We start from the raw sequence: 18,763 nt of genomic DNA, 5'->3' as shown, positions 1-18,763 counted from the left end.
ATGGGAAGATGAGGGAGCTGAACCATTGAGCTTCCAAAGAGCTGTGTTTCATGTCCAACTTTTTCTAGTTCTAATTAAGTGTCACACACAAAATGCTGGTGGAACACAGCAGGCCAGACAGCATCTATAGGGAGAAGCACTGTCGACGTTTCGGGCCGAGACCCTTCGTCAGAACAGAGCTTCTCTAATTAAGTGTCATTGACCTGAATCGTTTGTCCTTCCACAGATACTGCCTGACGCACTAAGTGTTTACAGCAATTTCTATTTTTATTTCCGATTTCCCACTTTAGCTTATGTTCTACCTGAGTGATAATGATTGTGGGTGTAATGTAATTAAGATAATGAATGGATTAAAGATTAGAACATCATTAAGGGATTCCCAAGGAGAATCTGAACACATCAAAATTTGAATTAAGCCACTTAAATGGCCAATTTGAAAGCTGTAATAGAAATCACTTGTTTCATTAGATTGGTGATTCTGGCAATCAAGTGAAAATTTCCCAGAGATCATTAGACTTTTGTTTAGATGGGGGTTTATCAGCATGTGTGGAATTAAGGGCAAGTGATGGCATAGATATGACAATGACATGACTAAATGGCATTTAGCCTATTATGCAACATAAACTGACAACTGCTCTCAGCCAATTCCCATTGCCTTACTCTTGACCTGCAGGTTTGGGGGCATTAACTCCCAGCTGGATACTTTTCCAATGGGATTCAGTTTGTTGTCTCCACCATTCTGATGCTGATATCCAAACTCCCATCCGGATGTGATTAATTTTCTTTAAATTTGTTCTAATCCTACCAACTTTCCAAGACACCAACTGTTGCTTATTGAGTACAGCTTCAACTTCAATACTGTACTCCCAAACAAACTTACCTTCAAGATCCTGGACCTGGAACTCCTCAAGATCACCCTTTGCAACTGGATCCTTGATCTTTTGACCAACAGACCATAATTAGCAAGGGTAGGCAGTAATAACTATTGTTATCAACACCATGGAGGGCTATGGTCCAGGTGCAGGTTGATAGAACTCAAATTAACTCAGAATAATAGTTTAGCACGGTCTAGATGGGCTGAAGAGTCTGTTTCTGTGCAGTACTGCTCTATGATTCTGAGGCTTTTACTTGTGCTCAACAACCTACATCCTCAGCCCCCTAAACTATTCCCTATACAATCACAACTATGCGGTCATCTACAAGTTTTCAGATGATACCACTGTAATGGGGCATAACTCAAGTAACAGTGGATCAGAGTACATACAGGAAGCAGAAAGAGAGCCTAGTGACACGGTGCCATGACACCAATATTTCATTCAATGTCAGCAAAACAAAAGAATTGGTCATTGAAGGGAACAGTGCACAAGCTCTTGTCTATGTCAATGGTACTAGGTTGATCTGGGGTTGAGAGGGTAAACAGCTTTAAGTTCCTCAGCATCCACATCACCGAGAAACTCACATGATCTGTATACACCAGCTGTGTGGTGAAAAAGGCACAACAGCACCTCTTTCACTTCAGACGGTTGAGAAAGTTTGGTATGGGCCCCCAAATCATAAGAACTTTCTACAGTGGCACAATTGAGAGCAACCTGACTGGCTGCATCACTGCCTGGTATGGGAACTGTGCTTCCTTTACTCGCAGGATTCTGAACAGGTGCGGACAGCCCAGCACATCTGTAGTTGTGAACTTCCCGATTCAGGACATTTACAAAGACAGGTGTAAAAAAAAGGGTCTGAAGGATCATTGGGGACCTGAGTCACCCCAACCACAAACTGTTCCAGCTGCTACCATCTGGGAAATGGTACCGCAGCACAAAAGCCAGGACCAACAGGCTCTGGGACAGCTTCTTCCACCAGGCCATCAGACTGATTAACTCACGCTGATTTGAGTGTATTTCTATGTTACATTTACAGTTCTATTTATAAATAAATTACTATGATTTCACATTGCACACTTAGATGGAGATGTAATGTAAAGATTTTTACTCCTCATGTATGTGAAGGATGTAAGAAATAAAGTCAATTCAATTCAATGCTGAAATCAAGAGGGTTGAGAACTTCAAGTAACGAGGGGTAAACATCACCAATAGCCTGTCCTGGTCCAACTACACTAATACCCCAGCCACAAAAACTCACCATTGTCACTACTTCCCCAGGAGGCTGGAGAAATGTGGTATGTCTCCTTTGACCCTCACCAATTTTTATTGAATGCACCATAGACAACATAACTTGGTATGGTAACTGCTCTGCTCATGACTGCAAGAAACTGTAGGGAGTGGTGGACACAGCTCAGCACATCGTAGAAACCATCCTCCCCTCCATGGACTCCGTCCACATTTCTCACTGCCTCAGTAAAGTAGCCGACATAAAGATTCCACCCACAGTGCAATGGACTTCTGCCCCATGTCATCGACAAAAGATAAAAAAGTCTGAAAAGACTCATGGACAACTTCTATGCTGCTGTTATAAGACAATTGAATGGGGCCTTAGTACGAATAGATGTGCTCATTGCCCTCAGTCTACCTCATTATGGCTTTATTGTCCATCTGCAGTGCACCTTCTCGGTAACTGACACTTTATTCTTAATTTTATTATTCTTTTAGCTTGTACTATCTTATTGGACTGTTGTAATGAATCAATCTGTTTTCAAGACAAGTTTTCCAATGTATCTCAGTACGTGACAAAAATAAACCAATAAACCAAGTGACATACACCTGCATTTACTTTGAACTTTGATTTATGGGTGTCAGGTCAGTAAAAAATATTCCTTCCCAGCCCTGCGTTACCAAGATTTCCTTTAATTTTATGTTCCTTCAGTCTGCACCATTCCAACAAACCCAGGTTAATCAATGGAAATTAAAAAAACACAGATGCTGGATGTTTGATGTGAAAACAATGCTGGAAATACTCAGGAAATCAAGTAGCATCTAGATCCACAAAATCACAGAAATTGGCCACTACAGCTTACCTCATCCATGCCAACTGTTATGCAGAGTTACGCTACTCCCATTTGCCCATATTAGACCCTTATTCTTCTACTCCTTTATAATCCAAGTATCCGTCTTAATGCTGAACACGAGACTCTGAAATGTCAATAGTAGTCTCTGTACTATTTTAAATGTTTTCAGCATTGCCACTGTATTCTTTTAGTTTATCCCTCATCGCAAAAAGGTATTAAATCTTATGTCTTTATTGCTGCCTTATCTACTTGCATATTGTTTCTTTCAGGAATCTGTGCTGTCCACACCACAATGGTACAGCTCCTTTGGCATTTCTTGTCGTGTCAAAGTAACTATCACTAATTGTGTATTCCTCAGCTATGTTCGTTTACCAAACCTTGTTGATCGAGATCCATCTGGGTAAAATGCAAATTAAATGCTAATCTATTGTTATCATTTCTAATCTGGAAAAGCAAAATAACATTCATTCATTATGGAGGCAAGATAATTGGGTAAGATGGCCTAATTGTTTCTTAAATACCATGTTAACCTGCATCCAAATAGGTTTGCGCTCCAACTTTATATTTTATAGTCTTATACTCATTCTCCAACAATTTTATTTATTCCTCTTCATGAGAAAACTGCTTGGTAATTTTTCTTTGAAATTGACAAAGCCTTGATAAGGTGAAATTTAATGATTCTGGATTTATGCACTAAGTTTCTGAAGGGATGATTGATGTTTTGAATAGACAGCCTGAGCTCCCTCATTGTACATCACTGCTAATTTGAGGTTACTCTTTTACAGTTTTGATAGTTTGGCTCAATTAAAGTCTATTTTATAGCAGTTTTGAGCAAGATAACTGTACAGTGAGAAGGGACATTACAGAATGAATTCAGACAATGCAGACAGCAGTATTAAAGTGAATTAGTGGTGCAGAAGGGGATACAGTATGTTTTTCTGCATAGATTCTGTTTCACTGCTGATCTACCCTCCATCAGAAGGTCAGGCAGAGGCACGATTTCCAACAATTATCTAATATTCACTTCCATTTTCTGTTAAGGAAGTAGTCAAGCATATTATACAAAACATGGATTACACTGCACTTATTCACTCAGTAGCAACTTTGTTAGGTACACTTGCGTCATTAATGCAAACATCTAATCAGCCAATCACGTGGCAGCAACTCAATGCATAAAAGCATGCAGACATGGACAAGGGGTTCAGTTGTTTTTCAGACCAAGCACCAGAATAGGGAAGAAATGTGATCTAAGTGACCTTGACTGTGGGGTGAATGTTGGTGCCAGACAAAGTTGTTCGGGTATCCACTGATCTCCTATGGTTTTAATACACAAACTTCTCTAAAACTTAAAAAGAATGGTGCAAAAAAATATTCAGTGTGCCACAGTTCTGTGAGTGAAAAAGCCTTGTTAGTGAGATTGACTGGGTTCAAACTGACAGGAAGGTGACAGTAACTCAAATAATAATGTGCAGAATAGTATGCCTGAATGCACATATCGGAACTTGAAGTGGATGGGCTTCAGCACCAGAAGATCACGAACATACTCTCCGTGACCACTTTATTAGGTACAGGAGGTTCCTGAGTGTAAGCAACAAGTAAAATTCATCCATGCAAAGCCCTTCCAGTTGTACTATTTTGAGTGGAGAGTAACACACTGGTGGTGGAATTTGGATCCTGTCATTCAACTGGATAGCTTTGTTTAGTCTCTTACAATCGTGGTCAGTAAGTTTGCAGATGACACGGAAATAGGGAATGTCATTAACATTGAAGATGTCTATCAGGATCTACAGAACTATCTTGATTAACTGGGTAAGTGGGCCAAGAAATGGCAGATGGAGTTTATTGCATATATTCACAAAGTGTTGTACTTTAGGAAGACAAAGGAGGGTAGGATTTTCATCGAAAGCATTAGGGTCCAGGAGAATGCTTTAGAACAATGGGACCTATGGGTACAGTTACATGGTTCCCTGAAAGTGGCATCACAGATAGGGTAGTGAAGAAGGATTTTGGCACATTGGCCTTTGTCAGGGCATTCATTATAGAAGCTGTGATGATTTCTTGCAGTTGTACAAGATGTTGGTGAGGCTGCATTTGGAGGATTGTGTTCAATTCTGGTTAACCTACTCTAGGAAGGATGTCATGAAGATGGAAAGAGTGCATAAAAATTATATGAGGATGTTGACAAGGCCCAAGGGACTGCACTATAGAGAGAGGATAGACAAGCGAAGACCATATAGAATTGCATTAAATCATGTGGTGTATAGATAGGTGAATGCACGCAGTCTTTTTTTTCCCCAGTATTGGGAAATGAAGAACCAGAACTCAAGACAAGAGGGGAAAGACTCAATAAAGATACAAGGGCATTTTTTCTTCCACCCAGAAGGTAATCCATACATGGAGCAGGCTGTCAGAGTAAGTGATAGAGGTAGGTACAGTTACAATATGTAAAAGACATTTAGAAAGATACATAGCGAGGACCATATTCGAGTTATTTTCAAAACCTTTGATTTGTTGTAAAAGTGCAGATGGTGGCTAATAATATATTTTATTATATGATAAGGATTTTTTCCCCTTTTTCTTGCTTTTCCTAACAGCTCTGACTTTGGTAGTGGGTTTAGATATTTTTTCTGTTTAACAAATTATTATATTTCAATATTACAATTTAATTTAATTTTTATGAATACAGGGTTTTGTGATTGTAACTGTATTTTTAATACAATGTATTTGGTACTATTTTATTTTATTTTTTTGACTTATAATATCTATCTTCTTGTACTCTGTATTCCTTTATGCAGAAACTAATAAAAATATTGAAAGAGAAAGATACATGGCACAGAAAGATTTAGAGCAGGCATTTCCCAACCTGGGGTCCATGGACCCCTTGCTTACTGGTATTTGTCCATGACATATAAAAAGGTTGGGAATCCAAGCTCATCTCTAAACCTTAGAGAGAACCATATTCTGGCAAATTTGATGAGCTTGGATGGGCATCTTGGTTAGCATGGACCAGATGGGCTGAAGGGCCAGTTTCTGTGCTGTATGACTGTATGATTATGTATCTTGTTGGGTATGCATATCAATTTTAAGGCCTATGCCGACCTGCCCTTGAGAAAAGGTGGTAATCTGTCTTCCTGCGAAATTGCAATGCTTACAGGGTACAAAGTCCTTTGCAATTGTGATCTTCCGGAAATGATTCTCCTGAAGTGGTGTTAAACTGGGGGTGCCAGGATGTAAACCCAATAATTCTATAGAAAAGGTGTGTTTGGAAGGAAATTTGTACGTGAGGGTGTCCCACATGAGAGTTCAGATTAAGGCCAACTTTGGCCTTGCAGAAGCCCAAACATGCTAGAGCTGTCAAAGGATACAAGGATGAGGGAGGAGGGCTCATGGAATGACTAGAGTCGAGGAAGAATGGACCATGGTGGTAAGGGCAAGGTTGGGGAGGAGGGGTTACTGGCATTGATAGAATTGAGATGTGGATAGGAGTGCAGAGTTCTTGTTATGATCAGATCAGTTATGATCTTATCAGATGGGTGAGCAGATCGAAAGATGGAGTACCCTGCTCTTGCTCTAATCCAGTATCTATTTTTATGATGGGGATTACTAAAAGCCATCAGACACAATGCCACCTTTGTATAAACAATTCATTGATATGTAAGATTTGTGATGTTATACCACACACTTTGGCTCAGCCTTCTGTGCATAAAATCAAAACCAGGTTTAATATCACTGGCATATATCATGAAATTTGTTGTTTTGCAACAGCAGTACAATGCAATAGGTTAAATAATGATAAATTACAATTTTTTACATACACACACACAAAAAAGTCTTGGGCAATACTGTATACATTGCCAAGGCTGATTTTTGCACAGTATTTGTCAATGTGATGCGGAGAGCAAGTTTATAAATCTGGTGGGATTCAAGGATGTAGGGAATGGCAAGGGTAGAGTGCTGCAGATGGTGTGTTGGGCAGGTGGCAGAGAAGGAGTGCCAGGGTGGGAGGGTGGTGTGGGTGCAGTCATACCCAGCCTTGAGACATGAGGCAAGGTCATGTGATTCCAAACAATAGGTTTATTGATCATTACAGAATATCTCACTGGTGTTTCTCCCTCCCTCCCTCTACCCCTTTCCACTTTTCCTAACCATGATTCCCCTCTCTGTGCCCCTTTCCCAATGTCATTCCACAATAGAGACCCATATCAGAATCAGGCTTATCATCGCTCTCATGTCACAAAATTTGTTTTTTTTTTGCGGTAGCAGTACAGTGCAATATATAAAATGGCTACAGTATTGTGCAAAAGTCTTAGGCACCCTAGAGATATATATGTGCCTAAGACTTTTGCACAGAACTGTATATTTAAAATTAAATTATATAAGTGGTGAAAACAGAGAGCAAAAGTAGAGAGGAAGTGTACATGTTCATTGTCCAATGTCCATTCAGGTATCTGATGGCAGAGGAGAAAAAGCTGTTCTTAAAACATTGAGTATGTATCTTCAGGCTTCTGTACCTCCTCCCTATTGGTAGCAATGAGAGGAGGGTATGTCCTGGGTGCTGGAATTCTTTAAATGATGGATACTGAGGCATTGCATTTTGAAGGCGTCCCGATGTTGGGAAGGCTAGGGTCCATGAGCACTAGCCTCCCCTGAGCGACCAACTTCTCGCTATGTTAAATGCCTATACCTTAACTCTCACTGGAGATTACAGCTGTCCCCACCAGGGAATCTCAGATTTCCTCAGGACATGTTGCTGTTCAGTAAAAGGAAATGGTGATATTCTGTTGGCACTGGAGCTTATATTGTAGCAATAAATCACTCTTTCACCACACATTACTGAATGTTGAAGTTCACTGCTTTCCTGCTTTGCTCTCAATTCTGCATTCCGTTACCGCTTTCCCACTTGCACTATCTAGGCCGACCTACTTTCTGGAATGACCTGCATGCAAAGTGATGTCTTTCACTGTAATTCAGCGCATGTGACAATAATTAAGCAATCAGCAGTTATCAATGATCATCTGAAGAAGATCAACTTCAGCTTCATTTGTCACATGTCCATTGAAACAAGAGTTGTTTTGCATCAATGGCGGTCCGAGATGCACTGGGGTAGTGGAGCAGAAGGCGGCCTTTACCATCACGCCCATCTGCTCCAGGGCGTTGCCAGGTGATAAGAGCTACTTTGAGGAAATTATCACCCCGGACTTGAATGGCAGCAGACTGAGAAGGAGGTGAAGGCCCTACAGAGGATGTGGAACAGATGGAGTAGTGTAATTCCAGGGATGTGAGATCTCAGCCACACTACTGGACTGGAAAAGCTCGAATGATTAACTTGACTTAGAGCACAGAATTTAGAGGAAATTTGATATAATACCATAAGACATAGAGGCAGATGTAGGCCAATCAACCCAGCAAATATGCTCCACCATGGCTGATTTATTATCCCTCTCAACCCCATTCTCCTGCCTTTGACACTCCTACTAATCAAGAAGCTATTGACCTCCATTTTAAATATTGCCAATGACTTGGCCTCCACAGCCATCTGTGGCAATGAATTCCATAGATTCACTACCCACTGCCTAAAGAAATTCCTCCCCGTTTTTCTGCTCTAAAGCAATTGCTTTGTGTTTGGAGGCTGTGCTCTCTGGTTCTAGACTCTCCCACAAATGGAAGCATACTCTCTGTGTCACTATTTAAGCCTTTCAATATTAGCTAGGTTTTCAAAAACATAGAACAGTCCCCCGCAGGAACAGTCCCTTCAGCCCATAACGTTGTCTGAACCAGATAAAAAGTAAATCAATGAGACCCACCCCCCACCATTCTTCTAAACTCCAGCAACTATAGGCCCAGAGCCATCAAATACCTCTCACGTGTTCAATCCTGGGATACTTTCTCTAAACCTCTGGACCCCTCCAATGCCAGCACTTCCTCATACAAGATTGCAGGGGATTTCGACGGAATGAATGGAGGGACGCTCAGCCCTTTCTCTGTACATAATAGTTTTATGTTCATACTGATCACAGTGAAAATTCGATGCCATCACATTGGAGATCATTTACAGAGGGTTAGCTCACAATGGCCAAAATTTTCTGACCTTGATCTGAAAAGAATTGGATATCTGACTGGCAGTAAGAACCACATTACTGTTACAAGACCCTGCCAGATTAGAGTTTCTTCTTAGACCACAGCGTCAGAAAGTTACCTGAGGTGACTAGTGCGAATGGATGCTCATGATACCGACAATTTGCTGCTCAGACATCAACAGCAATAAACTGCAATCCAATGCTCTTTTGCAACAGTACAAAGAGATGGAATTGAAACCAAATCACAAAGGACAACAGATCATAAAGTTTATACTACACATTTATACTACTGCTTGCTTTATTATAATAGTGCTAATTGCATTATACTTAGGTGATGGGGTGGAGAAATGTCTCTACTAAAGGAGGTGTAAGCCACTCCTTCCCTCTGCTAGCCTGCAGGTCACCCTGGGGCAAGGTGTGGCACCTGCTTAGCCCCCGATCAGGGTCACCTGAAGTCATGAGAGCAGGTGGTCAATGGTCGTACGAGCAGCTGGTGCAGATCACAAGTCCTGGTTGTGCGACCACTGATGCCAGGCAGACAATCGCTGAAGAGTATTGATAACGGCTGGGCTCACCCGTCTTGTAAAGACACTGCCCAGAAGGCACCAATGGCAAACCACTTCAGTGGAAACATTTGCCAAGAATGATCATAGTCATGGAAAGACCATGATTGCCTAAGTCATATGACAAAGCACATAACGAACAAACAGGAGAAAAATTCAAAGTTCAAAGTATTTTTATTATCAGAGTACATGTTACTACATACAACCCTGTGGACATACTTGGCAAATCGATAGAACAGTAACTGTAAACAGGATCAATGAACAACAAACTGTGCAAATGCAAATATAAATAAATCGCAATAAAGAACAAAGGAATAGGATAACTGGAATACTGGAACAGCCACATGGACTTGATGGGCCAAATGGCCTGTTTCTATCTTGCTAAAACATAATGAATCTATGATTATACAGTCAATTCCTTACCTGAAAGGCATAACAAGGCAAGCAAGCAGTAAATCTGCCAAGGCCAAGGACATGATGAACATATAGGTGACTGTCCTCAGTCTCTTCTCCACGGCTGGGCAGATGAAGACGATGGTATTGCCCAGGAAGGTGACAAGATCGATGAGAGTGAGCAGAATGCCCACCATCACATCCTGGGGAGCCAGCCAGCTGCTACTGTTGCCCACTCCCGTTCCCAGATCCCAGGGCACTGAATCGTTAGGCAGCACCGACAGGTTGGCTTCTAGCCCCATCTTCAACCCTGCAAAAAAGTGTTGCAAAGAAAGCCTTGTATTTACACGACTGTGGAAAAGGTGATTGATCAGGTCCTCGACCAGGAGGAACTGAGCAAGTCAGCTAGCATCTACAGAGGGGTATAAACAGTCGACGGATTGGGCCAAGACCCTTCACCGAGACCTGATGAAGGGTCTCGACCTGGAACGCTGACTGTTCACTCTCATCAATGCTGGCTGACCTGCTGCGTTCCTCCAACACTTTGCGTTGCTCAGGATTTCCAGTATTTGCAGAATCTCAAGGGTTTATGATTACCAGGTGAAACCAAGCGGCATAGGTGACAACAAGGTTTCAATCCCAGATGAGATCAATGCATTTTATGCTTGCTTTGACCATCAAAACATGGTGGAACCTTCACGAACTCCCACAGCCCCAGACGTGAGAACATCCTTCAGCAAGGATACCCATTTGACCCAGATGGAGTACCTGGCCGAGTACTAAATACCTGTCCGAGTACTAAATACCTGTCCTCTCAACTGGCTGGAGCATTTAATGAGATCTTTAACCTCTCACTTTGACAGTCTGAGGTACCCACTTGTTTCAAGCAGGCTTTAATTAATTAGTTAATTAATTAATTAACAGGCCTGAGAAGAACATTGTGACCTGCCACAACAACCATTGTCCAGTAGCGCTTGCATCCTCTGTGATGAAGTGCATTGAGAGGTTGGTGATTAAACATATCAACTCTTGCCTGAGAAGTGACTTGGATCCACTCCAATTTTCCTACAAGCACAACAGGCCCAAAGCAGATCCCATTTCATTAGCTCGTCACTCGACCCTGGAATATGTGGACAGTGAAGATGCATATACCATGACGTTCTTTATCGACTACAGCTTAGCATTCAGCACCATCATTCCCTCAAAACTAAGCAATAAGCTACAAGACCTTGGCCTTAAAACTTCCTTGAGTAACTGGATCCTTGATTTCCTCACTTGTAGACCCCAGTCACTTTGGATTGGCAACAACATCTCCTCCACAATCTCCACCAGCGTAGGTACACCACAAGGCTGTGTGCTTAGTCCCCTGTCCTTCTACTTATGACTGTGAGGCTAAGCACAGCTCCAATGCCATATATACGTTTACTGATAACACTATTGTTGTTGGCCAAATCGAAAGTGCTGAAGAATCAATATCTAGAAGGGTAGATTGAAAATTTGCTTGAGTGGTGCCACAGCAACCTCTTACTCAATGGCAGCAAGACCAAGAAGCTGATTACTGACTTCAGGAGGGGGAAACCAGAAGTCCATGAGGAAGTCCACATTGGGAGATCAGAGGTGGAGAGGGTCAGGAACTTTAAATTCCTGGGTGTTATCATTTCAGAGGATCTGTTCTGGGTCCCACACTCAAGTGCCGTTATGAAGAAAGCACAGCAGCGCCTGTGCTTTCTTGGAAGTTTACGAAGATTTGGCATGACATCTAACTTCTATAGATGTGTGGTGGAGAGTATATTGACTGGTTGTATCATGGCTTGGTATGAAAACACCAATACCCTTGAATGGAAATGCCAGTCCACATGGGTAACACCCTCCCCACCATTGAACATATTTACGTGGAGTACTTTTGCAGGAAAGCCGCATCGATCATCAAGGACCTCCACCACCCAGGCCATGCTTTCTTCTCACTGCTGCCATCAAGGTGGTACAGGGGCCTCAGGAACCGCACAACTAGGCTCAGGAATAATTATTACCCACCAACCATCAGGCTTTTGAACCAGCGGGGATAATTTCACTCAACTTCACCCACTCCATCACTAAACTGTTCCCACAAACTATGGACTCACTTTCAAGGACTCTTCTTCTCAATTTCTCTATATTTATTGCTTATTTATTATTAGTGGTAGTATTTTTTTCTTTTTTTTGTATTTGCACATTGGTTGTTTGTCTGTTCTGCTGGGTGCAGTTTTTCCACTGATTTTATTGAGTTTCTTGTATGTACTGTGAATGTCCAGAGAAAATGAATCTCAGGGTTGTATATGGTGTCATATATGTGCTTAGATAATAAATGTACTTTGAACTTTGATTAGCTCCACAACCTGATCTGCCATCCAACAATGTCATGGTTGTTCTGTACCTTGTCTCCAAAGGATTGGTCAGACAGGGATTGTTTTCCCTGGAGTGCGGGGAGCTGAGGGGTAACCTGCTAGAAATATGCAAATTTATGAGTGAGATAGATAGCAAGACACACAGATAAGAAGATAACAAATAGAACAATAACGCACAGTACAAGCCCTTTGGCCTACAATGTTCTGGTACGAACTTCTGGTAAGATGGCAGCATGTTTGAACACAGCAACCTCTTGGTGGCCAACTAAGGCTGCACTTTTCTTATTAAAATGTGTTTTTGTGATCATAGGACTATGCTGGACACCACGAACAATGAGTACCGCAGGTCTGCCGCATCAGTGATCCCTTTATGTTCACAGCCGCCAGCCAAGATGTCGAAGGAGCTGATGCTCAGGTCAGAGAAGGAGAAGCTTGCACTTGGCTCGGAGAAGGGGACAGGACGGATTGGGTTGGGAGGAGCTGACCTGGGTGCAGACTGTGTTGCTGTCTGCTGCGCGAAGGCATCGGAGTTGGTGCGCAAAAGCAGCGTGCAGTGTTACCATGAGTGACTGTCTCGGATGTCTCTCTTGCAGTCGCAAGGACATTGATATTGTGAGATGCCGCAGGCCTGTTTCCATTGTTTGGTGACAAGACAGGCGATGAGGTGGCAGCGTGGCCTTGCTTGTAGTGAGGACTAGGCCTCAAGCGGGGCTTGCCTGCCGCGGCAGTCCAGGTGAGACAATGCTGGAGCTGGTGTAGCGTGGAGTCCGTGTTCAGTTATGAGCTGGCCTCTCCCATCAGTGCTGCCCTCCAGTGTTTGACTGGTGGAATGACAGGCTGGATTGCCTGGTGCTGTACTATCAATTTGCATGGCACTCAGGAACTTGGACTATGCATGTGTTGCCTTGCTAATGATGTGTGTTTTAGAATGCACGTTATGCACACTGTGGCCATTTTATTAGATATACCCTGTATACCTGCTCATTAATACAAATAGCCAGCCAATTACGTGGCAGCACATCAATGCATAAAAGCATGCAGACATGGTCAAGAGATTCAGTTTATGTTCTGAAAGGAAGAACTTTTGATTGAACTAAGGAAATTAGGAGTCAGGGACAGATTGTATAAATTTTTTGAGTTTTTTTATTTGGACAGTCTATGCAGGTTAGTGTGGGTACAGTATTTTTGAGTTTCTATGAAATACAGAATGGGATCCGACAAGGCAGTGTTTGTAGCCATTTATTATTTGATATTATGATTAATAATATTTTCTCTGAGAAAGGTGGGTGAATTACTATGTTCAGATGATGAAGCTCTATGGATTAGAGATAGAAATTTCAATTTTACTGTATATGGAATGCACTTAGCAATGAATAAGGTTGAACAGTGGACAAATAGATGGAGATTTAAGATTTCAGTAGCTAAAACAGTTATGTGTTTTACAAAGAGGATTTAAAGATCTGCACTTGATTTGAAATTATATGGTCAAGTTCTTGAAGAAGTGTCGGTGGTAAGATTTCTCAGCATGTGGATCGGTAATAAGCTGACATGGAAGCATCTTATCAGTAAACTAATTGATAAATGTAAAGGAGCATTAAATATTTCTCAGGTGCCTATGGGGGTGTTTTTCGGGTGTTACATGAAAATCTTTGTTGGCCATTTATATTTGTTTAATTAGATCTGTTCTTGATTATGGCTTCATGGCTTATGGGTCAGCTGCAAATTCAGCTTTATAGTGTTTGGATGTGATACAAGCACAGCCTTTAAGATTATGTTGTGGTGCAATACATTTGTCCCCTGTTTTGGCTTTACTGGTTGAAATGGGACAATTATCCTTCCAGGTGCAATGGAGGACAGTTGGGAATATTACAAGAAGAGTGTTTACAGTTTGTGGTGGCTTAGTTCTTATCATGCAGGGAATATGGGTTTGCTGGATTATGCCCTACTGTAGTTTTCTCGGTAACTCCACCTTGTTTTATTCTAATGACTTTAATTGATTTTAGATTACAGGATTTAATAAAGTCTACGGATTCTGTTTTGCCTGTTTTGGATCTGTTGGCTCATTAATATATTAAGGAAAATTCTTATGGTACGTTAACCATTTTTACAGATGGATCAAAAGATGATTTAACTGGGAATGTTGGTGTGGCTGTTTTTGGGCTGGAATTACAGGTAACAATAAAGGAATGACTTACTAACCATTTATCAGTACATACAGCAGAATTGGTTGCCATCATTTTAGGCTTACCGTGGGTGGAGGGAATTTTGTCCATGTAAAGTTGTAACTTGTTCAGATTCCTTTTCGGTTTTGATGAGTTTTAAAACAGGTCGTTCCAGCAGTAGATCAGATTCACTGTTGGAAGCTCATCAAACTTTATTTCGTATACAAAATATTGGTTACACGTTTTCTTCTTATGGGTCCGTGATAGTCTAGCTACGAAAGCTGTTAAAAGTTCAGGTGGATATAGACCTTCCACTTAGCAAATCAGAATTAAGGGGTCAGTAAAGTTAAGAATTAGGGGGTTATGGCAAATCTTGTGGGATAATGGGCATTTGGGGAGACACCTTTATAGAATACAAGAAACTGTTGGGTAGATGGGAGAAGGGGGTAGAACAAGGAGGGAAGGAATTATTTTGACACAACTTAGAAATGGGCACACTATGTTTAATTATTCCTCATATCTTGTTGGAAAACATCATTTTGGGTAATGTAGGTTTCCTTATCATTATGAAACAGGTCATTCCAGCAGGAGGTCAGTGCATAGAAGGTTGAAAGAATTCAAATACTGGCTTCTTTACAACCTTTGGGGGTTAAAAGCTTTCATTTAAAAACTTGGTTAAGTAATGGGAGTGACTTTAATTCAGAGTATCATCTCTCAGTACCTACAATCTATAGGGCTTTAGGGGGCAATTCAGCTTTCATTTGAAAAGAGAAGTAGTCAGGGCTTTTGCCTGATTCCCTACCCCACACTCCAGTCCAGTTGGTGGTAGTAATGCCCCTTTAAGCTGGATTGCCAAGTGCCATAGAAAGTCAGAAGATGATTAGAATCAGGAAGAAATTACTTTGACCTTAGAATGATTATTGATGCCAGATGGGGTGGTTCAGGTATCTTAGAAAAAACTGATCTCCTTGGATTTACACGCACAATAGCCTTTAAAATTTACAGTGAATGATGTGAAATACAAAAATACTTGCAGTGAGCATAAATTTCTGTGAGTGAAAACGCCTTGTTAATGAGAGGTCAGAAGAGAACGGCCAGGTTGGTTCAAACTGAGAGCAACAGTAACTCAAATAACCTCACGTAACAACAGCGATGTGCAGAAGAGCATATTTGAACGCACAACACACCTCGAACCTTCAAGTAGATGGGCTACAGGAGCAGAAGACCATGAACATATACTCGGTGGCCACTTTATTACCTACAGGAGATACCACGGGGTGTACATGTGGCCCCTCGCAGATCTGAATTGTCCCCAGAAACTCCATCTCCTCTCCCGAACTTGTGCAATTAAGGGGTTACTGCCGAGTCAATTTTCACCGTCTAAGTTAGGCAACTCCTTGAAGCTGCGCTATTTTCGCCGGTTCGTTTACTGATGTAATCCGCCACATGCAAAATTTAAATTACCAAAACCCACGTCCAATTCTGTTTGTAAAACCAGGGGCAATGACACCCATTCCGTACAAGTCAATCCATAACCATTTTAAATCCGATTGATTCACTTTATACTAATCCAAATCGTGTTTTTTTTGTCCAAATCAGAAGTTCGGTATTTGCAGAACCGCTATGATAAAGACCGGTCAGTGTATGAGTGTGAGGTCTCACCAACATGACCTGGCACGGACAACAAAAGTGAGTTGAAGGCTATGTTACTCCTCAGTGAGAGAGAAGCGAGGTGAAATAACGAAAGAGGCTGTACCTACCACAGGGTTAAACAAGCTGCCTTTCGCGAGTTCAGTACCGCACCGTCCCCTCTCCTTCTCCAGAGGGTCCCCCGGTCATAGTTCGGAAAGCGAATCGCCGGATTCAGGAGCAGGGCTCTCTCTCTCTCTCGCCTTGTCCCAGCAAAGCTGGACTCTCATTTCTTGCTGCTGCCTCCGAATACATCGAGGGGTGGGCTGTGCATCCGCTAACTTGTCTCTTCACACGGCAACGCCACACGCAGCGCTATTTCACTGCATTCAGCAGCGGTCCGGGGGGGAGGTGGGTGGAAGGTGGCGGTGGGCGGGGGAATTGTCCTCGAACCTTAAATTTACTTTAAAAGGAACCTGATCCTGAATTAGGGAAGTATTGTTACTGTGTGCAGGGTGCTGGCGAGGCTACACCTGGAGTCACGCTGTACATTTTTAAATTCCCCTTACGTGAGAAGGGATGTACAGTACTCAAACCGAAGTCACTCCAAAAGAGATTCTCATTGTTAATTCCTGGATGAGGGGCTTTTCCTATCACTAGCTGTTAAAGAAATTCGTAGGTGGACAGAGATATACAGCACGAGAATCAGGACCTGCGGCCCAACTGGTCGATGCCGGATCAAAATGTTTATCCAAACACCATTTGCCTCAATTCCCTCCCGATCCTCCTAACTGTCTTTTAACCATTATCATTGTACCCGCCTCTGCCACTACTTTTGTCAGCTCTTTCCGTGTACCCAGCACTCTGTGTATATTAAAAAAAACTTTTCTCCTCAGATCACTTTAAACTATTTCTTCTCTCGCCTTAAATTAATTAGCATCGGGGTTACCTATCTATCGATCTACTTACTCATTTCTGTGTTTATTATTGAGGTACAGCGCGGAGTAGGCTTCTCCCGCTCTTCAAACCACCACGTCGCTCAGCAATCTCCCCCCCCCCTCCCAATTTAAAGCTAGCCTAATCACAGGACAATTTACAATGACCAACCAACCTACCAGCCTCTAGACTGTGGGAGCAAACTGGAGCATCCGGAGGAAACCCAGGCGGTCACACGGAGATGGTACAAACTCCTTACAGGCAGTGGCAGGAATCGAACACAGGTCGCCCATACTGTGAGGTGTTGTGCTACTATGCTGCCCTGCGGCCCCCAAGAATAATACATGTAGAGTCGCTGTCATGAAATCTGCTGTTTTGTGGCAGCAGGACAGTGTAGGACATAAAAATTACCATAAGATATAATCAGTCAATCAATTGATCAGTTAAAAAACAGTACACAGGAGCAATAGCGAGTTTTCCATCAGGAAATCTGATGACAGAGGGGAAGAAGGCGTTCCTAAAACGTCTTCAGGCTCCTGTACCTCATCCCCGACGGTAGTGATGAGAAGAGGGCCTGGCCCAGATGATGAAGATTCTTAATGATGGATGTGACTTTCCTGAGGCACAAGCTTTTGATGGTGTCCACAATGGTTGGGAGGGTTGTACCCATGATGGAGCTGGTGGAATCTACAACCCTCTGCAGCTTCTTGAGATCCTGTGCATTGGAGCTTCCATATCATTCTTTGGAACTTAGAGAAGTAGGAGATGGGCTGAGTGAAATGTACCAGAACCTGAGAGGATGTGACAGACATTGGGATGTTTCTACTAGTGGCAGAATCCTGGGCACACTGTCACAGGTTAGGAATACCCGATCATAGACATCTTTACATATAAATGAGTTCCCATAACATTATATGATGTCTGACGTACACAGATGTATTTATTCCAATGAAAAACCAAACTCGTTTTCTCTACAGCCCCACTTGTAATTGCTCCTTCTTGTTAGTCTCATGTGCTTTTGGTGCCTTTCTGTGGAGGTATGGTTACCAAAAACTGAGTGACTTAGGTGCATTTTCTGACTTCCGGGCAAAAGCAACTTCTCGCTACTACCATCGGGCAGGAGGTGCAGGAACCTTAGATCCCACACCACCAGGTTCAGGAACAGTTATTACCATCAGCTTCCTGGACCAGCGCAGTGAACTTCACTCACCGATGCTCTGAGCTGATTCTACAGCCTACGGAGTCACTTTCAATTACACTTTCCAGCTCACATTCCCAGGATTATTTTTATTTGCAGTTTTTCTTCCTCTGCTCATTGGTTGTTTGTCAGTCTTTGGTTATGTATGGTTTTCTGTGAAATTCTATCTGTATTTCTTCCCCCCTCGTAAATGCCTGCAAGAAAAGGAATCTCAAGGCTGCACTAAAGATTAAAGATTATCTTTATTTGTCACGTGAAACATACAGTGAAATGCGTTGGATGCGTCAACAACCAACACAGTCCAAGCATCGTGCCGGGAGCGTTTTCGTTCTTCCGGTGCCAATGTAGCATGCCCACAACTCACTAATCCTAACCGTATGTCTTTGGAATGTGGAAGGAAACCAGATCACCCGCAGGGAGCCCCACCAGTCACGGGGAGAAATGTATAAACTTTCCTCAGAC

At 42.3% G+C, this 18,763-nt stretch overlaps 1 protein-coding gene across 1 annotated transcript in view; it reads right to left on the bottom strand.

The window, feature by feature from the left end:
* The window catches only part of LOC140726158 (histamine H2 receptor-like), a 39,016-nt gene extending 22,523 nt beyond the window's left edge, over nucleotides 1-16,493 (bottom strand). The window contains exons 1-2 of the mRNA XM_073042144.1: nucleotides 16,299-16,493; nucleotides 10,023-10,302 (exon numbers count right to left, since the gene is read on the bottom strand). Of these exons, the coding sequence (XP_072898245.1) occupies nucleotides 10,023-10,294 (272 nt within the window). The 5' untranslated portion in view covers nucleotides 10,295-10,302; nucleotides 16,299-16,493. The remainder of the gene's footprint in view (nucleotides 1-10,022; nucleotides 10,303-16,298) is intronic.
* Between the last annotated feature and the right edge of the window lie 2,270 nt (nucleotides 16,494-18,763).

This window comes from Hemitrygon akajei, chromosome 4, assembly GCF_048418815.1.
Source record: "Hemitrygon akajei chromosome 4, sHemAka1.3, whole genome shotgun sequence".
Classification (NCBI taxonomy): Eukaryota; Metazoa; Chordata; class Chondrichthyes; order Myliobatiformes; family Dasyatidae; genus Hemitrygon; species Hemitrygon akajei.
Note: the sequence above shows the minus strand (reverse complement) of the source record. Positions and strands in the feature narration are given on the sequence as shown.